This window comes from Scophthalmus maximus, chromosome 8 (genome assembly GCF_022379125.1).
Source record: "Scophthalmus maximus strain ysfricsl-2021 chromosome 8, ASM2237912v1, whole genome shotgun sequence".
In the NCBI taxonomy this organism is placed as follows: domain Eukaryota; kingdom Metazoa; phylum Chordata; class Actinopteri; order Pleuronectiformes; family Scophthalmidae; genus Scophthalmus; species Scophthalmus maximus.
In genome coordinates, this window is record NC_061522.1 from 13,447,222 (window position 1) to 13,460,000 (window position 12,779).

The 12,779-nt window shown below is 42.4% G+C and overlaps 1 protein-coding gene across 2 annotated transcripts in view; it reads right to left on the bottom strand.

The window, feature by feature from the left end:
* Positions 1-12,779, bottom strand: part of LOC118313119 (phospholipid phosphatase-related protein type 5-like) — a 34,569-nt gene that overhangs the window by 19,904 nt on the left and 1,886 nt on the right. For both annotated transcript variants that reach the window (XM_035638389.2, XM_035638390.2), the window contains exon 2: positions 10,564-10,674. In XM_035638389.2, coding sequence (XP_035494282.1) covers positions 10,564-10,674 — 111 coding nt within the window. The remainder of the gene's footprint in view (positions 1-10,563; positions 10,675-12,779) is intronic.

Sequence of the window (12,779 nt, forward strand, 5' to 3'; positions counted from 1 at the left end):
CTGATAGTAATTTTAAAGAGGCAACAGTCAACTTTCGTGCCTCTAGTGGTTCCAGGTGGTATTACTGTTTGGTCACTGTGGTAAAGACGCTGTAGTAGCAATACGCCGGTAATGACGCTGGTACTTTCCTTCACAGCTGATCACAGTTCCTGAGAAAGTTGTCAACGCCACTTTGGAGATGACTGAGGAGAAGAAAGAAGTATTTACAACGAAGCTCCTCGTCTTCTGGCTTTTGGCGTTCACTAGCGTCAGCGTTAGAATCATGGCTAACTCAATGCCAGCAGCCTGGCTACTGTCCAAAGCAGAAGACAACTGTAAAATCCAAATATGAACAAATAGCCATGAGTTAAACCTTCGGTTATATTGATAAGTGGCCTGGTTGTAAACTGCATGTCGATTTTAGAGCCTCTCAACTTCCATCGCCATTCCACTGTGCAATCAGTTTTAACATCATAATGACAAATTTAAGCCCAAAAGTATTTTCACTTTAACTATTATAATTGCCATTTGTTTTTTAATAGTGTACTTTTTTATTGATGTAAAGCACTTTGTGTCTGTGAAAGGTGCTGGACAAATAAACCTAACTTACTTTACTCACCAAAGTATATCACACTAGCCTCTTTAATACGATGGCTGGAACAGCATCTCTTTGGCAAGGCGTCTGCAGTCAGATGGTCGTAATGACAGCTGATCTAGCTGCTAAAATCTGTCAGCATAAATCTAGCCACGGGATGAAACCAGAGTTTATAAAGATTGAAGATGAGGAGTCCTTTGTGGCTGACCCAGTAAACGAACAGGACTTATCAGGCCTTGTAATTAAGTCTTGATGCTCATACCTCTGCACTTCAAAGGGAGTAAAAGCGAGGAAATCATAGAGACTAATACGGCACTGATGTGACAGAAACAGAGCAAAATCTCCTGCCCTTGAAAAGCATTTACGCCAGAAATGAGAAAATTAAAATGTGAAAACATAATCTGTCATGTGAATTTGGGTCGTGGAATTACTGTAGATGTGGACATTCCCCGGTGTCTCTTGGGGGCCCGAACTGGAGAGTTGCACATAACTGGTGTGTGTGTGTCTGTCTCCCCTTGGCCTGTGTGAAGTGGCCAGATGGTACAAAAGTCAACCAATAAAGTCAAACGTGTTTACTGAGGGTGAGAGTGTGTGGACGGAGGCTGGTGTACGACAGCACCCTGCTGGGGGACAACAAATGTCACACTGCTCAGGATGACCTGGAGGCATAATGCTTCCTTTTGCTCTCAAAACGCCCGATATGTGGTTGAATAAGAACCACCTACAGTATGAATGAGCCCCGGTGAGGATGAGGACAGTTGAGCTATTCTACACATGTTCCCCTTTTAGAGGATAGTTTGATTTCGGTGTAAGACGCCACTGCAACTTTAGAGACAAAACAAATAGTTTTTTTAAAAAGCAAAAATATAACGCATACAAAATCTGATGAATTAAACTTTCAAATAATATATTTGTGGGAATTTTGTCAAATAAATTGTTCGCCAAATAGCAGAATAAAGGGAACAACTACTACAAGCCTAAATGCCTTGTTTCTCTCACTTCCAAGGTTTTATCCAGGTCACTGGCTAATTTTTCATTTTGTCTAATCATCATGTGTAAACAGCCTCGTTTATATAAATTGGAAGGTTGAAATATCGGAAACACTTCTCAGTATAATGTAATCCAGTAGAACACCACATTAAACTGTGAGCTCGAGATTGAACATGTAATTGAATTTACACATTTACAACGACGTCCAAAGAGACTGAACATTACGATGTTTGTAACGACGTGGGCTTTCCTATTGAATTGCATCAGAACAAATATCTAATGAAATGACCACTGGGCGTATGACAGAATTACCGTTAACATATTCTACTTAATGACACACCTGTTTCTAAAGTGTACCCATTATCAACCGCAATTAACTGACTCATTCAAAACCTTTTCCCACAGCACAACGGTGAATAAACACCAAAAAACATTGGCGTCATCACTTTTTACATTTAGTCACATTCATTTCTGACGGCCTCACAGAGTTTGCATTCCTCGCAGTGGTGAGCCCCAAGAGTTCAACACGGAATTAGCATGAGATGAGGATGGTTTTATGTGAATTGGGTTCCTGATGAGCTCACATAATCACTTTGTCACGTGATCAGATTCTGTGAATGTTTCATAGCGGCTAAGATCTTGCCTTTCTGATTTTCAGCACGAGTAATTAAAGCCAAGGTCTGATTTTAGATCACAGAAACACTAATACAGACACAGAGACTCAAACCACTGAGCATAAAGGGACACAATCTCACACACGCCACCCTCCTCACACATAAATCACATGTAAATGTTTGGGGGGGGGGGGGTATTCAGAGAAGCACATCACAGGATCAACATGGATAACAAGCGAAGGAATGGCCTTGACTGCCGCCTGGTGTCGCCAGAGTGTATTACAACTCGCTGTGCAAGACGAGTGTTAGATAGATGAGCCGACTGATAGGAGACAGTGGATGAGCCAGGAGGGCAGAGCCTTAAAGAGGCGACCGGGAGAAGCAGCCGAGGGAAAGTGGAAGAAGATAAACAAACGGACAAAGCGGTTAATGAGACATTAGTATATCACAGAATGCGGCAGGGCAAAGCCAAGCGTTCCACTGGGAAAAAAGAACGGAGAGAGGCAGCAGAGAGGAGAGAAAGCAACAGGGGAGAGGAGGTGAACGAGAGTGAATCGGGATACACGAGAGACAGAAAGAGGGTGCAGTGGAGAGGATGGTTAAATACAAAGAGGGAACAAGCAGACATTCATATTTGGCCACCGCAAGCCCCCCTCCGCTTCTCCCAATTCCTCCCTTTGTCTGATTACTGGGTCTACTTTATCACCATGCCTTGTTTATCTCCAATTCAACAATTTCTCTCTCTCTGTTATCCATCAAAAATGATCTTTCCCCAATCATTTTCAAACCCATGCTCTTTGGGGCTTCCGATTTCTTCACTGCGTTTCCTTCCATGTCTCTCACTCATCACTGTCAAGTCTCGATCTGCTCCCTCACACACACATCCTCTGTATCTATAGTATCTGCTTCTCTCCTTGACTCCCTGCACTTATTTTTCCCCTTCCTTTCACTACAGAGGCAGAGCTTCCTCGTGCCAGTGAACTACATATCCATGAAAAGCGTATTTAAATGTTCGCAGTCACACCAAAGGACAATCGCATAATTCTACAACATCCCCAGTCCTCAAGCACACATGCCCCCGCATCTTCCAAACTGGGAAGAATAAAATCAGATGCAGGCGTAAACACACACACACACACACACACACACACACACAGACACACACACATGTTCCCTGAATAAAACCCTATGGTACATTTAAAAGGTTTTTTATTTCAAAGCTCTCTAATAACACAAATAAAAAAGTATTAGCATTTATTAATCTACCAATTTACCATCAACCGTGGTCCGATGTGCATTCCTCTTGTTTCCGCAGAAATAAAGAGGTTCGACACTGATGCATATAAGATAATAAAACATAAGATAACAAAGACAACAAACATCCAGTATCATGAATACATAATAGACTGCAAATCTAAACTGCCCAGATCAAACAAATGTGGGGGAGGGAATCGGGCTTGAAGATATCTGAGGACGATTGGAGTGATATTTAGCCGGAAGGCAACAATTTAGCTGGAAGATCATATTAGGATATTCTGTGACTCCAAAATTGAAATGTACACATCAGGGCTCTCAGGGATCTGGAAGAATGTAGGAGGCAGTGCGGTAAATCAACGGCAGACCATTTTCGTGTTTTGGGGATGCACGCTAATGAATTCTTACTGGCAAGAGATTGACAATGAAATGAGAGAAATAGTTGGAATAGAAATTGACTGCTCTTCGTCATCCGGGCAAAATCCTGCACAAACTCAAATATCTTTACCTCCTAAGTCCTATAGGCAGTGAGCCACAAAGCCACCACATGGCCACAGCCAAATCCACCATCAAAGGACAAATGGATTGCAATTTTTTTTTTTAAGTATGTATGGAGAATTGACCTTTTCCTTAAGCCTAAAATCCCTCACAATATATAAAATACTGAAAAGGAAAAAAACAGACATTATAGACATTATACTCGGGATGTAACCCACTCTCTGTGTGACTGCAAAACTAGATCTGCTCTTATATGTGGCCCATACCACTTCTTTTCTTTCCCTGAAAACACCAATAAAAAGAACATTTCAAAAGAAATTGAAGAGGATTGCATCTTTTTAATGTTCATGCAGCGGCGGCGAAGGAATAATTTCACTAGCCAGTTTGACTTGGATTTAATCAGTCCTTCTGCCAACTTCGTTAACTGTTAATTAAATTTGACTTTGGTATCCGACTCTTCTGTTACAACTTAGGCACTTCCCCGACCTCGTTCACAGCAGCATGCAGCCTGACGAGCAGAGAGGATCCGTTTGCTTTCTGAATCCTATGATTGCATGTAGCTCAGGAAGAGGCAAGAATGAGGGACAAAATGACATCTTACATATTACTTCAGAGCCTTACTCCAGCGTGGATCTTACATTTCTATTTTTGCTAAGATGATGTGGCCTTGGAACTGCATCCTTGATTCATCCGAGTGATTCATATTCTTAGATGATATGAACATACAGTACAGTGCAATATACAGGGTCTCTCATCTCCCTCCCTAAAGTGATAACAGGTGGGAAGCAGCCAGCTAACAAGTGTTTCAAACATCCACCCAGAGTGCTGAGAAATCCCAGAGCAGCAGAGACAGGCAGGTGCTATTCATGGAGTCTGAGAGATAATGAGGAAAAACTAGGGAGAGAATAATATGAGCTGTTAATGTGTCTTTGTGTACGTCTGTGTGCGCACGTGTGTGTGTTCTTGTTTTTTATATACCAATAGGGAATCAACCCGTACAGTGACAGGGTTGAGGGTCCAATAATCCAAGGAATCAATTATACCAATAAGTGTCCCCACAGGGATAGCGGAACAAGGCAAGCTTTACATTACGAGTCACATTCACCGACATATTCACACATGTCATACAGCACTGCTATTTGTGGCACTTCTAAATCACACATATACTCATACACCGATGTTCAATTTCAAGAACCCCCAACCCGATTGGTGGATGACCCACTCTACCTCCTGAGCCACTGCTGCCCCTGTGTGTGTATTTAAAGAATAATCCGTTGTACATTAGGAAATGGCTTAAATGACAGCTGTATGAGAGTTGTTTCTACGTCATGATTTAGTCAGAATTTGTAAAATAAAGGTGAGGTTAAAATGAAAAGGAGCACTGAGTTTGGTACAGATGGTCGTACAGTTTGGTTGAGTCTTGGTCTTCCTGAAGAACTATTTGGAACAAAACAAAGAGTAAACACACAACAATTGTGTTGCTTCGACGAAGAGGATACACTGAGGCAGCGTCAAACCCAGCAGGGGACGTGGATTGAGTAAGAACAGTGAGGAAGATGCTCTGTTGTAGGTAACTGTGGGCCTGATGCCTTCAGGATGCTGTTCATTATGGGAGAAAACGATGCCACGCTGCCTTCAAACCAAAACCAAAAGTGGTGAAAGATTTCAGATGCAATCGGTGCACAAACACACACGCACGCACGCACGCACGCACGCACGCACACACACATGCACAGCAACACATCAACAACCAAGGTAATTGTTTCTTGAAGTCAACTAAAGATGAAACAATTCTGTGTAACCATGAGGACCAACCATGCCCTGGCTAATTTTGCCCAATACATTATGAACTGGTAATGCAACAGCCTTGTTTAAAAATGTTCAGTGCCAACATTTTTCCAAATGCAAAGGAAAACTGTGTGTCACACAAAGTGTGGGATATTGTGAAACTGGAGACTGGGGTTTGCATCCTGTGCCAAAGGACTTTGGTTGACATTAGACAAAAATTTGTTTTGGATACATAGACTTATCACTATCTTTTTTTCAGACATGAACAGGCAGGTTCATGACAGCAGGAACATTTCTGGAATACTCAGGCGAGGGGTGGCGCATGTTTTTTCCCCCACATGGTGTCATTAAATTTTTCTCAAATTTTATGAGAAGGCTGGCAGGAAATGTTCCAGAAAATGTCCAGAGCAACATTTGTGGACATTTGCGTTCTCACATGCATCCCCTTGGGAAGAGACCAGGAAAATGTCCAATACAACCGGCGACCGTTCATGTAAAAAAATTCTCAGATCAGTCCGATTGTTTGTGTGTTATGCTTGTAGTTGCCAAAGTAACCTCAGGCTGCTCGCCTCAAGCAGAGAGGTGGAGCAGGCTACAGAGGTCTGGTAAACCACAAAAAACTCATTTTATTTTCATTTTCAGACTAGTTGTCTTTCAGCTAGACTTGACAATCTTGTGTAACATTGTCCACCTTTAACCAAGCCCAAAAACCTGAGCATAAAAACAGTTTATTAATGTTTTAGTTGCTAAAAGGACAATTCGGAATTGCAATAATTGCTGTTTTAATTAACATGGATGTGTTATTATTTCAACATTGCCACATGTGCTTAACAGTGTAAGGTCATTATGTTGATATAGAAAATGTGGTTGGGCAGAATTGAATTATATTCAAAACTCATTTGCGGTTGCAAATCAGACTATAACCTACATATCTATCAGATGTTTGTTTTTTTCCATGAGGCAAAAAAAGCAGCATGCACAGTCGGAGCGTTCACAAATTAGGGCATCCGCAGGGACGCTACGAAATGAGACATGCAAGCGGACATGAAACAACACCTCAGAGTATCATCAGAGGCAGCACTGGCCGTGGACCTGAGATACGATAGTGGTCTGATGCTCAGCAGTCTTTACAGAACACGCTGGGCCACATGAGGACGCGGCCAACGAGGCGTGAGGAAGGCACTTGGAAGAGGAGGCGACTCTGAGCTGGCGAGTCAAGGCTGAACGGGGAAGCCTGGGTACACATGGCAAAGGCTGGGCGCCAGAAATTAGTCGCTACATTACATCCACTGAGAGTTAACAGTAAATATATATCACATTTTACCGTGGGTACAGCTGATACCACACTACTATTCATGGCTACTATTACTACTGCTGCACTATTTATGCAAGTTGTGTGCTCAGTGAGATTCACTCAAAGAGTCCACTTGTAGTCACTCTGAGTACTTTGTAACCAAGCTCCAGTACAGATTTTCACAGTAGGACTGCCTCGACGAGATCACAGCAACTCACACCCCCCCTCCCACCCACCAGTGTCTGAGGCGAGTCAGGAATGAGTTGTATCAAAATGACTTTTTAAAAGAGGGTCCTTTGAAGCAGAGCCTCTGTTAGGCCCCAGACCAGTCTCTTGTGTGGTTCACAGCACGACGCCAGCAACAGCAGTTGCATGGAGTGAAAAGAAAACAGGGGAGAGACAGAAACAGGCCAACGGACAGGGAGAGAAAGAGAGAGAGAGGATGGAAAGAAAGACTTATCTGCGTTCCATTATGCCGTTTCTAAACACACTGCAAAAGATGAAATCGTACGAATTCACTCTCGCATTTTATTCTGGCACGAGAAGAAAGCGCTGACTACAATAGACGGAGGGCGGAAACATGGAAAGTGTGAACAGAGGGGAAACAATCATCAAAGTTAGGGATGGTAGACAAGTCTAGGCATAAAAACGAAGCAACGAACCGACAGTGGGACTGAGCAAAAAAGTCAAAAAATAAAGGCCGTCGACATACAGATAAAGGAAGAGGAAACGGTGAGAGCAGCAGAAAGTGAGAGATTATTGTGAGGGAAAAGTGAAGGCTTCATCAACAAGATTCGCAAGATAAGAAGAGGAATAAGACTGAATGTTTGAACTGAAAAGAAATGGGTAATGAGATGCTAATGTGACAACAAAGGAGGGAGTGCCCTCCGGGGAGCTTTGCTACAGCAAGCTGCTTCAGAATGAACACAGCAGAGAGGTGTGTGTGTGTGTGTGTGTGTGTGTGTGTGTATATTTATACATGCCCTTTACTAAGCTATATTGCAAAGCACATAGATTCATTCAGGTGCATATGTAGATATTAAAGTCAAACTGTCAAGTCTGCCGCTGGCTCGTAAGTTATCTGTTCTTTATTTACAAATTTCAGTTCACTTCCCGTTTTATTTGTCATGTTCCTCTCCCCTCTTGTTTCAAGTCTTCACTTCCTGCCGTCACATGCTTGCCGCTCCTGTGATTGTCTGCCCGGCCCTAATGTGTTTCAACTGGTGCACTCACCTCATCCTCCTGTGTATTTAGTCTGTGTGCTCCCCTGTCATGTTGACAGTTCGTCTTCGTATTTCGTTACAAGCGTTCCAGCAATCTTTCCTTGTGTAGTTACCCTTTATTGAGTGAGTTTTGACCTAGTCTTTTGGGTGTACCAGCCTGCCTTTTGTAATCCAAGCCTTGTGACCCAGAGTGCCACACAAACCATCATTCTTATCATCCCACCTCTGTTTTTGTTGGAGGAAGTAAAAGCAATGGGCACAAAAGTCACTGGATAAAGGGATAATTCAGGTTACAGAAAGACTCTGCCTCCCCTGGCTCAATCATGTTCATGTTACCATCCAGTCTGTGATATGAGGTGAGCACGAGGGCAAGGTCTACTAAGGACAAGGCCTACTTGCCCTGAGAAGGAATGCAAGGGTAGAAGGGATCAATGGAAACAAGAGGAGGAATTAAAAGGAAGAAGAAGATATATTGCAGGCCCACGAGGATGCAAGAAGATGGAGAGAAGTGTTGAGGAGGAATGAGGAGAATGGAGGTCCTTGCAACAGATGTTGTGAGTGGGAGGAGGAGATGAAGCCTTTCAAGTAAAGGGGAATAATGGAGAGACTCGTGCTGCAAAAGACATAATTACGCATGGGAATAAGTGCAGGAGAGGAGTGATATGGAGGATCGGTATGGAAAGAGTGACTGGGCAGTACTCAAGAGACCGTCAAAGGGAATACTGGAATAGGGGAGGAGCACCACTGACAGATATAAGCCTAGAGATATCATAGACGCACTATGAAAAAATTAGAAAGCGGGGAAATAATTATAACAAGTCCTCAAGAGGCTGTTGGGAATGAGCCAGGACCCAAGCACAAAGAAAGGAAATAAAAGCAAAGCCTGTAAGACCATGTGTAAAATGTGGGGGATTGTGGGATATTTGTGGTGTAAGGAGATGCAGCGGTAACACAGAGGTTTTGCGCTGACGGGTATTGTTATGTGAAAACCGTAGGACTAGATGTGTGTTAGATGTGCCACAAAGCGCAGATTAAAAAAAAAACTATAGTATGATCTCAAGAGCATGTTGTGAATGAGCGAGTGAGTGCAAAGAAAGACAAGGAGAGCAGCGTTGAAGAGATTCAGGTCGGGTGCTACTGTATATTTTAGGTGAGCTTAATAAAGATGTAGTTTTCTAAAGATAGTTTACACTCGAAACTTTTTGTATGAGACCTACTTTTTCGAAATATCTGTGTTCACCCAAGTTTTTCTCAGCCGGTAGGCCAAAAGGACAACGTCCATATCGATCCTGTGCTCTCGTTTTGCAATATCAACTATTGCAAAATATGACTTTCTATTTCACCCATTCTATATTTAAACACATATAAGAATGAAACAACATTTTTAGCCTGGATTAAAAAGCAAAGCCAATTTCCGCGTATTCAGCTGTTGTTGCTGTGGCGCTGATGGCCCGCAGGCTTGGAGCATGTTAGAAGTGGCACGGGCTAATTGGCTTTCCATTCTTAATTAGGCCAATTAATTAGGAAATGTGGCTGAGGCCACGAGCGCTCCACCAGGTCATTTAGGGATTACAGGGAAGAGAGAAATCATTGGACGACTGGAGGAGAAGAGAAGAGGAAAGGAAATGAGGCGTTTGTGAGCAAAACGATCACTCGTGAGAACACATGTTGTGAGAATACCTCAGCGATAGTTCCCTTCACCCTCCCGCTGAATCTTATCACTAAGTGATTCATGGACTGAGGGTAATTACCCAAATTGTGACAATTTAATCAAACCAAATCATTTCTTTTGGGAGTCGCTGAAATGAAAGCAGAGCCTGCTAATTCATGCAGTTTCCCAACTGACACCCACTGTTGTTAATCTGCCATGAGACGCATGTGAAATGATGGAGGAGAGAGATCCGTGAGAAATGGAAGGAAAGAGGAGGGAGAACATTCAGGAGAGCGATGGACCGTGAAATGCGTTTCCATTTGTCCATCAGCTTGCTCTGTGTGACTCCAGCGTCTCACGAGTTTCTAAAATGTCTGACCCCTGCAGAGTAAACAGCGAGCTCGTCAATTGCGCCAATCTGCATGTAAAACCATGCAGCTCTTAAACGGCAAATGGCAGATTGAGATTTTTGACTCTAGCTTCCTGGTAAAGTTGAGCCAAATATTAAAGAACCTTCCTTAGTTTTAAGGTCATAACTGCCAAAAGAAAGGAACAACCTCTGAGCCTCTGAACCTTTGAATATGTTTTTAATTTTCAGTTCCGATTAGGCTCAAATGTTCAGATGTCTGTGGTGCTGTACATTGTGCCCTTTTGTACAATGATGAACAGACACTCACCTCCACAAAGAGGAAGCAGGGCACGATGTAGGTGCTGGTCTTCTGCAGGCCTTGGTCTTCAGGAAGGTTCCTCATCGCCCTCCTCTGTGCTGACAGCTGACTGTCAATCATCTGTGGGGTCAAAGGTCATTGTACAGCTCAGTCTGTAAGATTTGGCTTGTTGTGTCAGAAAGATATGTTTGGCGATCCTGGGAGAACAGCTGGGATGATTTTGAGGTGTACAAATGAATACGAAATAAACCTAAGACAATTTCAAACTCTGGCTGTAAGTGACAAAAGGTGTTTGATCAATTTGTTAAGAAAATCACTTGACTGGCTCCACCAGTTTCAAATTTGTGACTGCAAAGAGTCACTTTACACCCCTCTGAGTTCCAGGGGATACAAGATTGTATATAGTGGTCTATTTATATTCAGCGTCTGGCTCAGAGTAAATCTTGGTCAAAAGATTTCATGGTCTGAAGAGTCAGAGCAAATAATTTCCTTTTTTATTTGCCTCAAAATATGCTTTTGGCTGAAATAAACTTAGATAAAACATATTTGAAGCCGTGGTGCATATGTAGAAATCCAAGAAATATGTCACTTGGCAGAAACTATATTAAACTCCATGTGTATTATATCGATGCTGCTCCTACTGTACCCTCTCAGGTGAAGTGGAAATACATTCATATTAGATGAGACGACTGTCTGCGAGCACTTAACTTCCAGTTCTACATTCAAGGTGAGTTATGGATTCAATTCAAGGCCAAGAGTGGACTTCTCCTCCTGATTTAAACATAAAATTGACTTTACAATTAAGGAGTGATGCAATCTAACGTACATTTACTCAAGCTCTGCACAATTACAGTTTAGAGGACATTGTACTTCACCACACTGTTTTATATGTGTACCCCACCACATAGAAATATGGACCACAATTATTCGACAGCCATAGTTATTAATTACTTTCAGAGCTTCATGTTGGCACTTTAACCAATAATCATATCTGAGCACAGAAATTGAGTCGTTTTACAATCTATCATCAAAACATGAATAACATTTCAATGCACCTACACTTATCCACACACACACACACACACACACACACACACACATACACACACACATCAACTAACTCACCCATATGCAGAGATGTCCACAAAAAGACGCATTCTGCATGATACATTAAAAGTGCACACACACAGTGGACTACACACTACATTTCAAGGTATAACACACACACACACACACACTCACACTAACTCACAAGCACACACACACACACACACACACACACACACACACACACACACACACAGAGACACACGGACAGGGAAGCAATCTAAAGAATTTGGGGGGAAATGAGGTTGAAAGGAGGAGAAGTAGAGTGGAAACAGAGGAGCGATGATCAAAAACAAAACCCTGACAGAAAGAGATAAGAGGGAGGCAAAGTCATGATGCAGGCGTTCAGAGACTCGTCAGAAGTAAATAGGGTGGGGGTGAAAGCCAGCAGACTCAGCAACGGGAAATGATTGTGATTGGGGGAATAACAGGTAGAAGTTGAAGAAAAAAAAAAACTGCGAAGAGGAGGAAACAAGGGGAGAGACGATGAGGAGAGGTAGAGAGGAGAGCCGTCCTATTAGATGCTGAGGGATCGCTCACATGCAAACGACTGCACTCCTGCTAAATAAAGTCAACTTTAATCAACTTTGCCTTGTTAAGTTCAATGGTGCCTCAAAGGGCATTTAAATACAGAGCCTCTTTGTATCAAGAAGCAAATGCAAACTGAAAACATGATGTTATCAATCATGAAGCTAAAGCCCTCAGCAATTTTCAGTATCATTTCATTCATTCAAATAGAAATTGGTTTTCCTCTGATATTGAGCTTATTCCCTCATCTCCTTGACAACAATTATCTGGTTGACTTTATGGCTGAGGGCGAATCTCCGCTGCCTTGTCAGCCCTTTCCACAATCAATGGTCATTATGGGGGAGAGAGGAGGAAGTCACTTCACAAGGTTGGAATGCGTCCATGCCTTCATTGTGCATGTGAATATCTATAAACCATATCATACAATGCTAAAATTGACAGAAGAAAATGTATGTAATCTGTCAAAGCCCCTTTTAAATTAAAAAAATTAAAGAATTAGGAAAAGTTGCATGATTCATACACCATGTAACCTGTGATATAAAAGATATAAAACACCTAGAAACCTGATTTCACTTAAATCTCCTCTCATC